This window comes from Medicago truncatula, chromosome 5 (genome assembly GCF_003473485.1).
Source record: "Medicago truncatula cultivar Jemalong A17 chromosome 5, MtrunA17r5.0-ANR, whole genome shotgun sequence".
In the NCBI taxonomy this organism is placed as follows: domain Eukaryota; kingdom Viridiplantae; phylum Streptophyta; class Magnoliopsida; order Fabales; family Fabaceae; genus Medicago; species Medicago truncatula.
This window is the reverse complement of record NC_053046.1, coordinates 5758023-5776475: the sequence shown is the minus strand read 5'-3', so window position 1 is coordinate 5776475 and position 18453 is coordinate 5758023. Positions and strand designations below refer to the sequence as shown.

General features: G+C 35.2%; 2 protein-coding genes across 3 annotated transcripts; one reads left to right on the top strand and one right to left on the bottom strand.

Annotated features, from left to right (window-relative positions):
- LOC11407830 (DNA-directed RNA polymerases II and IV subunit 5A) lies at positions 1-2106 on the top strand. 2 transcript variants are annotated; one of them, XM_003611592.4, is made up of 4 exons: positions 1-64; positions 364-760; positions 847-960; positions 1501-2106. In XM_003611592.4, exons 2-4 carry the CDS (start codon positions 389-391, stop codon positions 1612-1614), a joined length of 600 nt encoding a protein of 199 aa, XP_003611640.2. In that variant the 5' UTR covers positions 1-64; positions 364-388; the 3' UTR covers positions 1615-2106. The 2 variants fall into 2 exon arrangements, with proteins under 2 accessions (XP_003611640.2, XP_024639634.1); XM_024783866.2 differs by lacking the exon at positions 1-64 and having other exon boundaries at positions 76-760.
- Positions 2107-5399: 3293 nt separating this feature from the next.
- LOC11411921 (suppressor of RPS4-RLD 1) lies at positions 5400-18424 on the bottom strand. Its single transcript, XM_003611591.4, has 23 exons — positions 18104-18424; positions 17905-18014; positions 16891-17510; positions 16773-16817; positions 16550-16651; positions 16385-16465; positions 15523-15589; positions 15107-15207; positions 14900-15007; positions 14490-14560; positions 14313-14369; positions 13803-13911; positions 13645-13725; positions 11636-11722; positions 11134-11340; positions 9751-10085; positions 7954-8040; positions 7784-7883; positions 6835-6926; positions 6710-6748; positions 6498-6588; positions 6122-6219; positions 5400-6034 (listed from the first exon to the last, which is right to left on the bottom strand). The coding sequence occupies exons 1-23, from the start codon at positions 18226-18228 to the stop codon at positions 5746-5748; spliced, it is 3102 nt and encodes a 1033-aa protein (XP_003611639.1). The 5' UTR covers positions 18229-18424; the 3' UTR covers positions 5400-5745.
- Between the last annotated feature and the right edge of the window lie 29 nt (positions 18425-18453).

Genomic DNA, 18453 nt, shown 5'->3' with positions numbered 1-18453 from the left:
AAATAACACAACTCCACCTAAACCCTGCCTAACTCAAATCCTTTGCGTTCCGTCTCCCTCTCGGGTAAGTCTCGATTTTATTTACCGATTTCTCTATGAATTCCAACTTTGAATGCTATCTTCTGCAATTAGTGGCAATGTACTTCATATAATTTCGCATTCATTGAAATAGATAGACACTGAAAAAATCAAACACTAGATTAGGGTTTCTATACTTGTCGTAAGAGACTATGATTATAATATGATTTGATTTAATTCTGTAGTTGTCTAAACAAAATTTACACTGTTATTATTTGCATAACAGTTATGATTAATTTGTTTATTTTGCCTCTGTTTATACTTGAGTTCTGTTTTTCCTATTAGAGGGACTTAGAAGAGCGACTCCACAATGGTGTTTTCGGAGGATGAAATATCTAAGCTGTATAGGATCCGGAAGACGGTGATGGAGATGCTTAGAGATAGGAATTACCTCGTAGGAGATTTTGAGGTTAACATGTCGAAAGAAGAGTTCAAGGAGAAATATGGGGAGCACATGAATAGAGAAGACCTTGTCATCAACAAGGCGAAAAAGGACAATCCCTCTGACCAGATTTATGTCTTCTTCCCGGAGGATGAGAAGGTTGGCGTCCACACCTTCAGGACTTGCACCAAACGTATGAACTCCGAGAATGTCTACAGAGCCATCATCGTTTGCCAGACCAGCCTTACTAACATGGCACTCTCTGAAATCGACTCCAAATTTCATTTGGAAGTTTTTCAGGTAATTCATCAATCCATCAATCAATCAAATTTTGTGGTGGTTGTTAATGGTTGAGGTAACCGTTGTTAGTGTATGCGTTCTTGAAGGAGGCTGAATTGCTGGTTAACGTAAGATATCACGAGCTTGTGCCAGAACATCAGGTGCTGACCGACAATGAGAAGAAAACCTTACTCGAGAGATACACCGTTAAAGAAACTCAGGTCAGTTATAAATAAAATTGATGAAATTGTGTTATTTAGAATGTGACTAATCGAATGAGTACACTTGATGGCATTGTAACATTGAAGGAAGGACAAAGTGAAAATGTAAACTATTAGGACTTTGTTAATGTTGTAGTAGCTGATGTTGGATTGTTATTTGTATTTTAGTTCCTCTTTGATGATTTTGTTCTAGCTTATATCATTATGTTAAATTGTTTATTTTCTTTCTTTTAGTGTTTTTGTTGATCTGGAAAATAGTGAATTAACTTCAGAATGAAGTGAGCATGAAAGATTTTTGCCTATTCCCCTCGCTATTGGTCATCTCAAACCCCTCAACCCTTTCTCCTTTAAGACGCCACTCGGTCCACAGCCCTTTCCTATTCCCCTCGCTTTTAGTGTTTACTGCTTTATTCTTTGTCTAATGGATGTACCATTCTTGTTTGCATATTATCTCGTTTTTGCAATTGTATCATTCTACTACAAAATTGTACTGACGCTGACATGGTTCACTATATCTAATATTTATGGTCTGTATCTCAGCTACCTAGAATCCAGGTGAGGGATCCTGTTGCAGGATATTATGGCATGAAGCGTGGACAAGTTGTTAAGATAATCCGGCCAAGTGAGACTGCAGGAAGATATGTTACGTACTGATTTGTTGTATAAGGATTTTCTTCCCCACAAATATATACCAGAGTCCAGAATCATGGATAGTGAGTAGTGACATACAACATGGCATGTGTTGTCAGAGATTTATATGGAACTTTGTTTATCTACTGTATAGACCACAGGCCTAAGAATCATTTTAGTAAGTTGGTAATTTTTAGGAGAGGAGATGGAGCACTTTCACAATTTCTGAGCATATTGATGCTTGAGTAGAGTACATTCTCAAGTCTATTGAGACTAAATTCCTCTGAAGCAATATTGATTAGTTCTAGATTTCATGTTATTATGAAAAGGTATTTTGAAATTTGAGCTATTACTATTGAGACTTCAATTGATGGGTAGTACTAGTATAAGAAGTGCAAATGGATACTCATTGTGTATATATTGTAATCAAAATCTTGACTGAATTAGGTTTATTCTCCTACTTCCCAAGAATGGCTGCTCAGGGGATTGGTTTTTCTTAGGGTTTATACTATTCAATGTTTGTTTGTTCATTGCACAAAACAATTATAATGCATTTCACAACAAAAAAAAAATGCAAATCTCTAGTGGTTTATAAATGTTCTAGAGTTCTGATAAAAATGTTCTAGAGTTGTGCCGTCAAACAATAGTATGTAACGGTGGCGTTTAGGGTGGAAAAAAAGAGTATTTTTCCATCATGGGAAAGTTGGATTTTTACCATCAGATTAAAGAGGTGTATTGATCTTATAATGGTCTACCTACACTTTATTTTATTTTTCTTTCTCTTTCACCTTTCTTCATCCTCTAGATCTGGAATTTTACAATTAAATAAGATGCAATGGATTCTACAACGATCCAAAATTCCTACAATCAAATCAGATGCAATCTGCAGCGATCCAAATTGAACTGTCAACATATGCTTTACCATTCTCTACAAATTTAGCTACATGGTTCTAACACTCATTTAGTTTCATTTTCATTGTTCATCTTCCCAAAGACCAATGTTAAAACAAAAAATAAATAGATTAGTTTCATCAAACAACATATCCAATTTTTGATTCAAAAACCTTCTCTCCCACCAATCTTTCTTCAATTTCAGATTTAAAACAAAAACTACATATCTGATCAGCAAAACATTATTGCAATGGATTTAGACTCATTAATTTTGCTTTTGAAATAAAGTTTAGATTTTATGGGTTTTAGTTTAGGAGTTTTTGAGAGATTTAGTTTAGGAGTTGTTGTTGTTATGGATGTGGTGTGGTTTCTATTCTCTTCTTTTTGCTAAATAATATTTCACGTTTTTCTTTTCTTTCCAGAAGAACAATGGATCCAATATTTCATTGAAAATGTTTGATTTTTTTTCTTCTTTCATTGACAAGTGAAATTAAGTGAAGATTGTTTAATGGCAAAGGTTGAAGGATGAAATTAAACATGGTGGTGGTTAGAATGATTCTGTTCTTAAGAGTGGAGAGAGAAATTGAAGTGGATTTGATACTGACAGACCATGGTAAATCTGTGTTTTTGGTTAGATCTAATAGTTTAATCTAGTTTTCCCATGGTGGGAAAATATTCTCCTTTTCCACCCTAAACGCCACCGTATGTAACCGACATGATGGAGTAGCATAGTTTATTTTGATGTTCTTAATTCATATTTTGTCTTGATGTTCTTAAATATCATTATTACTCAAGCATGCGTAATCCACAATAGGGTGATTTAACTTCAAAAACTTCAGTAAATGTTGCAGAGAAAACAAGGTTTGAGGGTTAAAGTGGTTTATTAGGTACCATCATTAAAAGATTATAAAAGAATGATAAGTACCCGAAAAACTAAATCTCCACTGTAGATGCTCTTGCAAATCAAAACAGAGCTTCAAACCGTCCGGTTATTTGAACAGCAAGCTGTCTAGACTAAGAAAAGGGTTAGTACAGATTTCACAAGCTTCCACCAGTGAATCAGATAAGCCAAGATCCTTAAATGATTTCATTTCTATATTCTCTTATTCTCAGTTTCTAACCTATGATTAAATATGAGAAATTTAATCAATTATACAAAGGACGAACACAAGTACATATATGAAAAAAAAATTGACAAAAAAGAAGCCTTGTATCTCAAACACCGTATGTATTTTTTTTTGTAGTGTCAAACACCGTATATAAAACAATTAATGATGGTACAAGTGAGCAAACCACCTAAGAACATTTTTTCCCTCTCTTTACAATTTACAATGTCATCAAGGGCTCACTTGACACTTGGAAAGCCCTGTTATTTTACACGTGAAGTAGCATTGCCACTCTTATCCCCCATATCTCTCAACTTTTGCCAAAAATACTTGAACCCGGGGTGCAAGTGCATCTCCCATCTGACGTGATGTAGCATTTTTCTTGGGATCTTAATTGAGTTTTTCGCTTTACATTACAAGCGAGGCGCTCCAATCTTGTATATCATCATCAACACGTACATGACTCACACTCTGAGTATTAAGGCATTGATGCGCTCAAATTCTTGGGCAGACGAATGATGAAATAATCCCAGTTGCATTATTTTTGTTGAAAATTATTTCCAACGCCTTGGAATGGCCACAACCTTTCATTTGAATCAGAGAAGCTTTATAATGTGTCTAAAGTAGTATCAGCATACCATCAATACATTAGCAACATTGACAAATAAAATTAATCTAAATCTGCTAACAAAACCTATAAAAGTCAAATCGTACCTGAAGATAATTTTGTCAAACCTCTTTACTTGTAGTAACAATGTTAATTGATAAAATGCTAAAAATGTTTTTTTTCCTTCAAATCAATAAAAAAAAAAAACTGTATCTTCCTCCCCTTGTCCCTCTCTCCTGCAACTCGTCGGAACAATCTCCAAAACACGGTCGTTTGTGTCCCTATCTCCTGCAACTCGTCGGAAACAACCTCCAAAACATGGAGAAGGTGGCCGCGAAACCCGCATTCTCTAAACGCGCCGCTTTAGAGCGTTATAACGTCGTGGTTCAATTTTGGCCGCTCCGCGCCAGGAGCGGCCGCTATTGACAACATAGATATCTTCAACTGTAAAAAAAAATATATCTATCTTCATTTCATCTCAACAAATATTCTTGTATAATCATAATCATTTAACCATTCAAGGAAAATATAACAAATGCCCCTCAAACTCTTGTTAGAAACTAAATACTAATACTGTAAAAATATCTTGAAACCTGTGTAATGAGCCTTTTAAAAGTGTAAAAAAAACGTTCTCTATATATAAGCTCCCTTTGTCTATTTTGTGCAATTAACATGTCTATTTTGTGTGTTAACATTACTAAATTATCCTTTGTTTACATAAGTATTAAATTTAACTTTTCATATTTCACGACAAGTTAATAATATTAATTAGAGGTATGTTTATGAAAAAATGATAAATGCTTCTAATAATTTGAAAAGAAGTTTATTAAGGACAAATTTTTTGACTAAATGCTTCTCACAGTCAACTCTCCCTCTAGCCAACACATCTCATTTTCAGAAAGTTTCAAATATCAATCCCTTTTAGTTGAGTTATCTTATCAAATGGTTAATAGACAACTTCAAAAACTTAGCACGAAATATATCAATATGAAGATTGGGTTGCCTATTTGTGACAAACTTAAATCCAAGAGGATACAATACTAAAACACCTTCGATTTAAATAAAATAAACAAACAAACTATCATTTGTTAAATGTTACGTTATTTTATTTCTACCAAAATAAATTAGTTTCTACCAACAAAAGATGTTACGTTATTTTATCTGTTTTGTCCCGAATACAACAGCACCTTCAACATACCTCATTCTGACAATACAAACAAACGGTGTGTCTATTTGTGTGAGTATTTTCTTTTTGTTTGGGAGAAGGGGAGGAGTGATTATTGAAAAATAACAAACATTAAAGGTAATTTCATCGCCCAATGCCTAAAGTTACATTAATGTACAGATTACAATACCATACAATAAACATCAATAAATAACTATTGTACAAATTAAGCCTCGATTTGAAGATCAAGGCAATGCTTTCGAACAGTTCTGCTGCATACTGCAGAAGGTTGTGAAAACCAGCAGCAATATTGTTATTATCCAACCATACAGATGCCTAAAATATGTGGTATGCCAGGGACTCGCCTGGCTTTTGCTTCCAAGAGTTCATTCATCATAAGAGCTCAGGGCAGCAACAACCGACCCTGTTGTTGCAAAAGTTGATGCAACATCATGATAGTCTTTCCATGAGGTGGTCACCTTCAGAGACGGGTATAGCCAACTTTTGACTGAATCCACAAAAGAATTTGGATCCAAGTTTAAAATGGCTTCCCAATCAACTTGGAAACCCTGTGGGATGCTTCCTGTGAACTCCATATTAGCAGCAAGTAACAAACCCAGCATAACTGCAAATCCAACTGCAGCAGTTCCTCTAGATAGTGGCATAAAATTATACCTGAAAATCGATGTGGATAGGTTTATAGCAATCATTGCAAATGCTCCAAGAAACCAAAATAATTTACATATTTTGATAATGTCATACCAGTAATATGTCATCCTTAAAATTGCATCTCTCACATTTTCAAGCACATCGAAATCAGTAGATCCATAATTTTCACCACAGTAAGCATTGCAGAGAGCCTAACAAAAACAGTACCAAGCAAGATAAGTTTCCACATATCATCTGGTAATTTTAATTATGAAGAACATATATTCTACCAATCTAATGAAACTTAAAAGAATAAATACTGCCAGCAAATTTCTAAACAATTCCCATGGAAGCATAAGACATTGTTTAATGATAAAGCCATCATGGGATCATGGGTGAAGATCAAAAGAAATATTCAATTCAGAAACAAGCCACATAAATTGGACAGATACGGTAATATCTATCGTCTAGAAAATTTGGTATAACATACTTCCCACGCCATTGCCATTTCTGCATCATAGTCTTCCCATCTGGCAGGTGTACAAGGTGTTCTAATTGCAAAGTCAAAGCCATGCTGCCCCCTGAATATTCATCAATTCCCACAATTAAAAACGCATGTATGAAAGCTAAAGTTAAGTAGCAAGAAAAGGGAAATAGGGAACAAAATAACTTGAATTTTTATAAGACACGTATCTTGCTTACATTTTTACAAGTGTTACCCTTGTCCCTTCAAGCTGTTTCCTGTAGAAGCATTAACATTCAGAGGTAAGCATTTGAAACATTAGATGTTCCTTCACACAGGCTATATTTTCACTATGCATACTTACCCTTCAAATGCAGTACTGTTGCACCAAGTAGACGACCAGAAATCCTCGCCAACAACTTTATAAAGGTCAGAGCATGACTTTGCATGCATAATCTGCACATCAAATATTTGACTTTTCATTTTCATAGAAGCATGGAATATTGAAATACTAATATTTAAACTGCTATTTGAAAAAAAAGTAACATGTAACATCCACCAGAGACCAATATTAAAAATTTGCAATGATCACAAGCAAAATGAGGAGAATCATGGAAAATTTATTCAAAAAAGTTGATTGATTATTGTTTATTAAAGAATCTTAAGCTATTTAGAAGAAAAATTCAACTCCAATCAGGTAACTATGAAAATTAAATATCATAGCTAAAAATAGAAGATTACATGTCTCATAGTTGTAATCTAAAATCATTGATGCATATTTATAGCTAACGTCGTCAGTTTTTAAGATTATTGGTTCTATGCCTAGTATGGAAGCCTTTATTAGTCAGAGCTCTATCCATGTCTCCCCCCACTGTTCCAAAAAATCAGTGTAGTTTCAGCATACAGCAAAAAATAGCTTGTGTGCTGTCCATGTTCCAAGCCTGAGTCCTAAAAAAGGAATGTCGACAACACAAAACTATTGGCATCTATCAACTAACTGCAAATGCTTTTAACAATAGTATATCTGACTTGACCCACAAGTATTCGGAAATGTTACCAGTGATGCAACTTGAAATTTCAACTTTCAATGTTACTAGCACATCAACTATATCATTGTGGTATGTGTAGAAGAAATAATGTATATCCTCGATGTGTAAAATATTATTGTATCTCCCAATGAAACAGCAGAGAAGTGCAGTACCAATGTGGGAAAATAAAACTAACTTTTTGAAACCTATACAAGTCAGGGTCACAAGGTCCCTTACAACGTAAAAACAAAGAAGAAAATATCTAGATCAACGAGTACAAAGCACCTCTTCTAATTTCCCATCATTGGAAAGATGAATGATCTGATCAGTTTTTCCGTGGACATAAGATCTCTCTTTCATGACGGTCTTTGCAATATCTAAGGTCCTGTGGCATTTAAAAAGGATAAGCATTCAACAGCCAGTCAGTCAATATAGAATTAAAAATGTCTCTTCACCTTTCATAGTTTGGAAAGTAACGGACAACTTTGGCTTGTCCCAGAATCATGGGTGTGTGAGAACCAAATCCAGAATTAAACTCCTCGCTGCAGTGCAAATAAACCAATTAAAAATAAAAAATAAAAAATAAAAAGATCTCATTTTTATTTAAGTCCAAAGTAATAATCTGAATAGAAACTGGAAAAGTTAGCCAAATGTTGCAGCAAGCAAGCAAGCAAGGAAATACTTATCAAACCTAGACCAACAAAATTATCAGCCGATTTTCATAAAACAGCAAAAGTACTTCATTAAACGAAATTACAGATAATTTAAACATGATTTCATAGTGGGAAAGCTCTACCATGAATAGGTGGTCCATCAGTACTTGAAAATTTTCCAAAACTAGAATGATGATTGATGTCGGCCCCTGGAAGTACAAGTTCACGTCCTCCTTATTGCAATGTCTATTATAGTGACCTGATAAGTGTGAGTTTGGCAAAAACAAGAGAAAAGATATATATGTGCTTCAAAGTTCAACTCATTTGTTTTCACTTGTTTTTGTCAAACTGGCACCAATCAGATCACCGTCTCAATCGTGCAGATAACAGAGGACTGTGAGCTTCTACTTCTATAGAGTGACGTCATTTATCATCAGTATATTGGGAAATTTTTAGGTACTGATCGACCATGAACTACCTTTCAAGGTGATCGTCCACAGTAGAACTTGCCATCAGAGTGATACCATCTTGCATGATCTGTCCCATCACTATTTCATAGCCAAGTTCACTTGTACTTTGGACTGTACAATAGTAATTTTATTCGAAATCCGTTTTTACCGTCTCCATCACTTTTCAGCTATCGTGTTCACTCTTGTCAGCACGTGAGGTCTACACACCACTTTCAAACAATCTGTTTGTCACACTGGTGGTCAAGTTTGGTTTCTCAGCTCTTCCAGGTTCTGTTGAGACTATTATCAGTTTGTGGGTCTTTCATTTGATTTTGATCTTAGCCTCGTTTGCAACTCCAGCAAAATCTACCTCACATATTCTCCTTGGATCAATCCATGTTTCTCTGATCCCACCTTGAAAACACTGGTTTTGATGTAGTTGTGGTTTGACACTAGTTTTGTCTCAGTTCGTTTTGGCACATTGTCTTGTCGTCTTGCACTAGTTTTGTTTTAGTTGCAGTTTAACACTGGTTTTGTCTCAGTTGTGAGTTGTTGTAGGTTTTGACTAAAACCCATTTTGGCATCAGTTTTTGTCTCTGCTATTATGACCTGACGCCAGTTTTTCTGTCCCAATTGTGGTCTGGACCCCAGCTTTTGTCTCAGCTGCAATTTGGTATCAACTCTTGTTTGACAAGTGATAATCGCTGAATTGTCAATATCAAATTATATTTTTTGTATTTGTTAGGGTAATGCGTAACAAGCTTAAAGCTCAACAAGCTGGTATCATCAAAGTTATTATCTCATGGATAAGTTTCTTAAATTAGAACATCTTAGATTATCTCTTAAGAGTAGTTTCAATATTTCTTAGTTATTATCATGTTCTATTTCCTATCTAAGTAGGATTAGAGTCTTGTATTAGTATAAATAAAGGTTAATGCTTAACTTTTTAAATAAAATATCAAACCATAATCATAATTCCAAGTCTATTCTTTATCTACAACCATATACCTTCAACAGAGAGTTCAAAGACCATGCACACAACAATGATAATAGAGAACAATTGAACATTCCAGATATAAACAAAAACATGTAAAATAATCAAATGCATAAACACCAAAAGATGGAAAGATTGACACATAAGATGGTCTACCTTAGCTTGTTCACCCACACAACAGGGTCACAAGGCTCTGAAATCTGTCTCCATCTAACAGCTATCGAGTAAATATCTTTCCATGACATGTGACGGCTGGAAAGTTTATCATCTACAATGCCAGATGAAGATGTTTCAAAGACACTACTTGTGCTACAACCTGCACCTCCCCTATTCTGACTGGGCAAATTAATTCTTTCCCTCCTTCGAACCCGTTTGCCATGCTTAGAGTTTGAGTTGGGTTTGTTAGAAGATTTCCATTCCGCTTGAAGGATACGCCAAATCTTGGAGACCTTTTGTGCAACTTCAATAGCAGCAAATCCTGACATACGATGCTGATAAATAAGAAGAAAAAAATGACAGAATCAGAGACACAAAAACATAAGATAGAAATGTCAACAATATGAAAATAACTTTGAACATTAGTTAGATGGAAGTTGTTTTAAAATTCAAACATTAAAAACTTACAAAGACTTAGAATCGACTGTAAAGATTAAGATAATAACATGATAATGGTCGCAAATGGAAATTTAATATGGATGTGATTTTTGCAGTACTACACATCATAACTTTATAAGGAGAAAAAACAAGCTTAATAAATAGACCAGACATGTCAACAAAACCTCCAATGAACCATGTAGTTGATGAAAACTAAACATTTCACGCTATGATTTTACTCAAGGATCGTTGGACTTTATTTTTAAGGGAAATACTAACGAGTGCCCCCGGGGCACTTTTTAAGGACTTTAAATGGTAAGTTTTTATGAAAGTTTGTGTATTCAGTATTGGGAATTGAAATGTTTCGCTTTTTTAAAGAATAGTTACTTTTAATTTAGAATGCTTAAAGAGTGCCCTGGGGGTTGTTTATAATTCAACCCCACAAAACAGGCTTGTAAGGTAAAGGATGCCCACCATTTATAAATACTATTCAGGCCATATTACCTTCCAATGTGGGTCTCTCAAGACACACACCCCTCACACTCAAGATGGGAAATCTAGAGCATGATCTGAGTGACACGATAACAGGTGGCTTAATGGATCTAGGATAGACTCCGATACCATATTAGAGTTTTGGATTGGGTCGAACCCATCCTTACAAAACCGGTTAATAATATGAAGGATGCCCACCACTTATGAACATTGTTCAAGCCGTATTACAATCCACTGGGGCTCTCAAAAGACTTGTTAGCTGCTACATTCCGCAACAATAATTGAATCAAGGAAGAGGGGCCTATTAAAGGTCAAAAGCCTTTCCCGAGTCTATTAGGACAAAAATAAAGTAAATAGACATCCACAGACAAAGGATTTCATGGAAAACATAGGAAAACAATATTGAGATTAGCAAGCCACGGACATAGACAATAACATACAAATTCACTGTACCTGACGTCTATTAGGCAGGAAACCAGGACAATCATATTGGATTTTCTGGCCAATGGAGTCTGCAGCCTGTATAAGAGCAGACTTCTGCTTTGTAAGAGTTAATTCTTGCTTTCTAAGCTTTCCCTTTCTTAAAGATTCACGCAAAGGAGGTTGCCTGAAAACCTTTTCACATACATTCTTTGGATGCAATCTTTTGCACCAGTACTCCTGAATATTAAAAAGGCACAAATAAATATGCCAGAATTTGGAATCTATGCGTTGCAAAACACAGCTCCTATACAAAAGTTTTCAGAATAAAAATTGCTATGCTTCTGAAACCAACAAAGAAACTCAAGTTATCAGGCAAACAAGGAAGAGTCATTAGCTTCTGGCATTTAGATGCCATGGCAATGATACAATGATTTCAAATGGTTCAGTTCATATATCCCACAACACATTTAGTAGGGGCAAATTAAGATACAAAAGTATCAAAGAAAAGTGGAATAAGATTCACAACTTTTACCTTAAAAAGTGGATCAATATCCCCATCAATGTCAAACCAGCAAAACTCACTGTTAAACTTTGAGGCTGTGTAAAGAGTAATCTCTTTCTGCAAAAGAAGAGAAGAGTTTGAATCACATCATTTCACCAGGCTCTTGATGGTAAAACATACAAGGACAATGTTGACTGCATTACACAGATACAAAGAAGTTCGACAATAGAATTTTATTAAAAAGGGAGGCCCAATTCATAAGGTTCCAATTGGAAAGGTAGATATACACAGTCTCACCCCTGCAAGCAGAGAAACTATTTGAACCCAGTGTGGAAACCTTACCGTTGCACCAAGCCTAATTACTACAATCCCAACTTCATTAGTAGTTTTTTCGTGGTAAAACAAAAACTAGACGGCAACCTTACCGTTGCACCTAGTTATTCTCACTAGGTGTATATGGGTTAATCAACACAACAATACCCTGTTAAGTTCACAAATATACCATTTACTTTCAAATCGCTCCTAATGGTTTGACATGACTTTCTTTGGTCTCTCTTTCCCTCTAACTAATGTAACATCCTCCATTTAGTCAACTCTCCTTACTAGTGCTTTGTCAGGTCTTCTTCATTTATGTTCAAACCAGTTATAATTATTCAACTTTGTGACTATCATGTGTTCTATAATTGAGGATAATTCAACTTTCGATATGATTATTCGTAATCTTTTCTTGTGCAACCACTCATCCATTGTAACATTCTCATCTCTATGATACCAAGCTTATGTTCTTGTTAGCACCATATCACATTCAGTCTCACACAGAATGACAGATCTTATTATAGTTGTGCGATAGAATTTCCCTTTAGGCTTCGGTGGCACCTTCAAATTACAAATCACTCCCACATACTCCTCCATTTTATTCACCCTTATCTGAATCCCACGGTTGACATCTACCTTTACCTCTCAATCATTTTGTATAATAGATCGAAGGTACTTTAAACATAGACTCGTGGCATTGTTTATCAAATTTTCACCTATGCTAGTTAGTACTTGTATGCCTCTTGTTGCTAAACTAGTCTGTTATTACTCTAACTCTGTTTTACTTCTACTTAGGAAAAAGCCATGTGTTTTCATTACATGTCTCCATTCTCTAAATCTTAATTCATTTCTTCCCCAAACTCTCCAACTAAGACTATAATCTGCAAAAAGAAAAAGACATCATGATTTTGTCTCTTGGTTATGTTTAGTGTGCACATCTAAAACTTGGAAAGGCTCCAAAATGACCAATATGCACTCCTATAATTACAGTTCATAGTACCCTCATACATATCTTTAATCATTTGAATGTAAGCAATCGCAACTTCTTTCTCTCTAGGGCCTTCCACAAAAACTTATCTAGGAAATATATCACATCTTTTACAAATCAATGAAAACCATGTGTAGGTCTTTCTTATTCCCTTAAAACTTCTATCTCAATCTTTGGTACAGACCAAATTAATTTTCCATAATGTAGGTCTTTTGCTGTAATCTCTCCATAACTACCATCTTTCAAAACTTCATAGTATGACTTACAAGTTTACTCCCTCTATAATTTGCACAATTTCACCTTTGCTCTTCAAAATAAGGATTAAAGTACTCTTCCATTCATTTGGCACGGTCTTAGACCTCATAGCTTTTTATCAATTAGCTACCAGGTTACTATTACTGTCATATTCAATGCTTCTTTTACATCAGATTGTTGAATTCTTAAATAGCAGGAGTAACTTCAATCCTGCTTTCTAATGTTAAGCCCAATGAAGTCCAAAAAATACTCATGCCCTTCATTAGAAGTATTATGAAAATAGCTCTACCATCTTACCTTAATATTTTGTTTTATGACCGATACTATTCACTCCTCGTCCTTAATGCATATTACTTGGTTTATGTCTCTTGGTTTTCTTTTCCCACTTTTAGCAAGTTTGTATATATTTTGTTACCATACTATAAGATTAAAAAAAAAAAAAAACATTACGCTACAAATATACTATTTCAGTGTGACAAACCTGATAAAAGGCAAGGCACTGGAGCACAAACTTATCCATCGAGTCCAATTCCAAATCCAGTGCAGCATCGTAATCCTTGACCTGTGACGATCAAATACAGTTATGGACTAACAAATGTGAACTAGCAATGCTCCCAAAAGCTAAAATTAAAATCTTACCGCCTCTTTGTATTGTCCGACAGCATGGTAGCATGCAGCTCGTAAATACAAGGACTCAATGTTGGCACCATCAATGCTCAACCCCGTTGTCAAATCTTTGATTGCCTTCCTGTCATAGTCAATCCCAAGTTAAGTACGTATTCTACAACCAGCCAAAATTTACATGTCTGAAACCATCCTCCTAATAAGATCTCATTCAGTTAATGTAGTGAAAAACAATCAATCAAAGTTTCCCCTCCATGACAACTCCTAAGTAACTAAAACCAGTCTCAACCTCTTTTACACCCTGAAAGGTTTCAGAATATTCCTTATTCTAATTCTAAATTGTATTCTTTTTTTTTTTTTTGATAAAAATTCTAAATTGTATTCTATAACAGCATATCATCAAAGTTCCTTTTAATTGTATTCATCGACCCGATCATCAATACAATTAAAAGCTCGCAGCAAGAAACAGTCATGTCGAGCAAATATTAATCTCCAACTAATCAGCAGTTATGGTTGCATAAATACCTATGCTCTCCCATTGCATGGAACAGAACACCACGCAAATGATAAGCTCTAGCAAACCTATCATCGAAAGTAAAGCAATTAGCCTCAGATAAAGAGCTTACAGGCACAAACTACATCAAGTGTAATAAACCAGAGGAAACAATGATAATGTAATACTGTTTCATTCACAACAATTACCTCCCATCAATTTGCAACACTTGAGTTAGACATTCAAGAGCCTTGGTCGGCTTTGATAAATCTTGATAGAACTGCCAAAAGCCTTATATTCAGAATAAAACTAGCAAACGGTAACCTACTAAACAAATTAAGCACACACGTAACAAAAAAAAAATGTAGATGCTGACTAAGCAGCCATGAGATGGAAATTTCAACTCATGTTGAATGAGTAAATTAGAACACAGGCAGACAAAAATGTGATGGGTAAGAGTGGTGACAAGATATTACAAGAGACCAAAGAGTGCATACATGCAAGTATACAGCTAATCACAGTTCAAACACTATCAGTTTTGCAAATATATTACATTCAGTTGTGCAGTGAGCCAACACGCTATCAATACATACAGTAATGTATTACAGTTTATAGATACCTGAGTCAGGTGTCCCCATGCTTCAAGGAAACTTTTATCAAGTTGAAGTGATTTTAGATGAGCTTCCTCGGCTTTCTTATATTCACCAATTGAAGACAATGCCAGACCCTGTAAAAGACAATGTTTGCACATCATGTATATGAGAAGAAAACCAACATCAGGGGAACTGAGTGAATGAGGATTTAAATATTAAGACTTAGGACCCACCAAATATGTGTAGGCAGACTTATTATCCCTGTCCAGCTGCACACAAGCAGAAAGGTCCTCAACTGCAGTGTTGAACTCTTTAAACTTGAAATTCACAATTCCTGTATTTGAAATTTAATCAAAGACATACATTAGACTAGATGTGTATGAAGAGTTCCTCGCGACAAAAAATAATTAGGTCAATGTTATCACCGCAATTATTTAGAATCAAACTCCCTAAACTGGAAATTAAATGAGATATGAAACACATGCAGGAATCAGGATAATATCAAAAATAAATACAACAAACTCAATTCACATAAAACTAAGGAAAGCTCTGTCTAGACTTCATGGAGTTGCTACATGATACATGGCACATGCATCAATCACTTATTGAAAAAAAACAAGATGAAAACACTCAATGTTAGATAAGATACCCCTCTCGTGTAAAATGTCTGCTGTGTTGGGTTCAAACTCTAATGCCTTAGTCAAGTCTTCGATAGCCTGACAAAGGAAACAGTGGTCAGTGTCACATTCGGGGATTTTTATTTGTGTAAGAAAATCATAATACACAATCAGAAGTGACTCAAGTAAGGTATCACAAGAAGCGCCAAAAATTTCAATATTTCACGGTGCAATAACATAGTACATGGTGCAACAACATGAATCTATCACAATAAAAACCACATAAATCTTAACAACCACATTAGTTTAGTTTAGGCCAAAAGAAATAACGGAAAATACTTGAATACAATCCACATGTACGGGTGGAACTGTTCTCTTATAAACAAAGGACACATGTGCTTTTTGTTTAAAATTCAACAGTCTTTCATTATTCAACTCAACCTCTTCGGTTATACCTAGAGTGGATTGATTGACATAGGTTTGACTTCGAAGAAATAATACAAGCATTGTATTTTAAAAAGAGAATAGGACTGTGGTGCCTTAGGCACTGTACTTAAGTTTTCTCCGTAAATAAATGTATATTGTTTAGGCATTGGTTCAACTAAAAGTTTTAAGTGACAATGTGTAATCCATATCAAACTCGCACCTTAGTTAAAGAAGCAGAGACATACAAAAATAAAAACTATTTTTTTTTCCATTTTCATTTTCTGCAATAGAATTGGTCCACTTCTTTATTTGAGTGTGTGCACGTCAATGGACCAGACTTAAAACCTTGTTGAACTAAAATAACTGATGATTCAAACAACAAAAATGAGATTTCAATCAGAAATGGAGTTTAGGGCAAACTTCAAAATGTCAGTGAGATAGATACTAAGATAGAGTAAGCATTCTTACTTCAACAAACTCCCCCAAGGCTGCCCGAGCCTGACCTCTTCTCTTCCATGCCTCACCAGCAGCTGGATTATATTGTATAGCCTAAGGCATACAACACGTAAACGAATTATAAATTGAGGAAATAAACATATCGATATGCAACATTCCAATATTTTGCGTAAATACCTTGGTAAAATCAGCTATAGCAGAATGAAGTTCTCTCTTAAATGCATATGCTGTCCCTCTTCCTATCAGTGCCTCAGGGTATGCAGAGTCCTCTTTCAATATCTGATTGTGTGATGGAGACAAGTCCACAGTGTGTCATTTGATGATCGATAAAAAGAGGACATAGTAGAAATTTCATAAAAGAAAGACACCACAAGTATCACTAGAGATGACAACACTGCACCTGGTCGAAAATGGATATAGCATGAGCATATTTCCCTTCATTAACCTGCAAATGATCACAATATCAATTATGCAATTAAACAGATAAATACTGCAAATCAGTAGTTACGGAAACAAACCTCTGCTATTCCCCGTGAAAGCCTAAAATCAACACTTATAGATTTTGTCTTTGAAACCCGAGCAACAGAGAACTTCTTACTTTTCCTTGCTTCACTACTTTTTTCACTAGGGAAAGTGAACTTAAAACTGGGCTTTCTGAGAATTTCAGCAGCATCATTCGAGTCGCTTGATTCGCCGCTATTAGTTAATACTTTATCACACGATTCTGAAGTATCACTTGAGTCATACCTCAAATTATCAATAATATCAGGGCTTCCATTCACTTGGCCATCACATTTACTGGACTCTCCGCCTTCGCTATTTAATTCATTCCTTGCATCAAATTTATCAGCAGACTTTAGCAAGACCTCAGATTTATCACTTGTATTGCCACTTAACTTAGCTTGGCTCTCACAAGTTTCAGTCAAGTTCCTATTACTTGAAGAATCTGATTTGGCTTGTGGGATAGACAATCCATTAGTTTCATTCGATGAATTGATAGCTTGTTTTGCTTTCACCAAAAGTTCTTCAAGTTCTATCAACTGCTTCAAATCTGCAGAGTGATGTTGAGCTTGTTCGTAGCCTTGCTCCCATACCAATAAAGCATCTGCTTTCCTTCCCAAAGCAGAAAAGGCATGACCTAGATGACAGAAAGAAAAAAAATCAGTATTAAGTTCAAAAGCCACTCGTCTATTTCAATGAATTGTGTTACTTTTTGTCTTCTATAGCTTACACACATTTCAAAAATACAAACAAAAACCAAAGCATCAAAATCAAAATTTTGATGTCAAATTATAAATTCTTATTTTAATAATGAAACTTTATAACAAAAATTGAGCGATGACAATTTATAAACAGCACGAATAGATCAATTAAAAACTTAAATTTAAAACAAAACTCCGAAGTCAAATATGGTTGCAAATCTATAGATAGCATCAATTATTCATACGAGAACTTAAATCAGAACTATAATTTACACAAACAGTTTGAAAAAGTAGATACTGATAAACAAATTCAATAAACCACTAAGAAACCTTTCAGAATATAAGCTTGAAGAAGCAAAGGATTCAGCTGAATCGCTCTATCACAATCCTTAATCACATGCTTATGCAGCTCCAATTGACTATAACAGAAAGCTCTGTTGCTGAAAAACAAGCATAAGAACAAAATTAAACAACGAATAAGCATAATTAACAACGATTAAAATAAATCGGATAGGGATGAAGATTGAACCAGATGTCTTGGATAGCAGTGGATTGAGAAATGAGAGAATCGAGAATTCGAATTGCCTTGGACCAGTCTTTGGTGCTGCAGAGCTTCGCTAGCTCGGTTCGTTGCGAAGTTGCAGGTGCCGCCATTGATGAAGATGATGAACGGATCGGAGTTTGTTACGATTGGTTTGGTTCAGCGGAGTTTGTTACGATTGGTTTGGTTCGGAGGTTCACGAGAGGGTTCAGATGTAGAAGATGAGGGTAAAATGGGAATTTGAGGTCAAGGGATTTTGAGGCTTTGGAAATTAGGATGAAGGAGAGGGGAAAAGGAAAATTGGGAAGGGTGGTGCGCGTGAAACAGAAATGGTGGAA

Coding starts and splice junctions, on each gene's coding strand:
- LOC11407830 (XM_003611592.4), top strand. CDS start 389: ATGGTGTTTTCGGAGGATGAAATATCTAAGCTGTATAGGATCCGGAAG. Junction 761..846: donor TTCATTTGGAAGTTTTTCAG/GTAATTCATCAA, acceptor GCGTTCTTGAAG/GAGGCTGAATTGCTGGTTAA. Junction 961..1,500: donor ACACCGTTAAAGAAACTCAG/GTCAGTTATAAA, acceptor TCTGTATCTCAG/CTACCTAGAATCCAGGTGAG.
- LOC11411921 (XM_003611591.4), bottom strand. CDS start 18,228: ATGGCGGCACCTGCAACTTCGCAACGAACCGAGCTAGCGAAGCTCTGC. Junction 18,015..18,103: donor ACTGCTATCCAAGACATCTG/GTTCAATCTTCA, acceptor CTTGTTTTTCAG/CAACAGAGCTTTCTGTTATA. Junction 6,749..6,834: donor AACAGTACTGCATTTGAAGG/GTAAGTATGCAT, acceptor ATGCTTCTACAG/GAAACAGCTTGAAGGGACAA.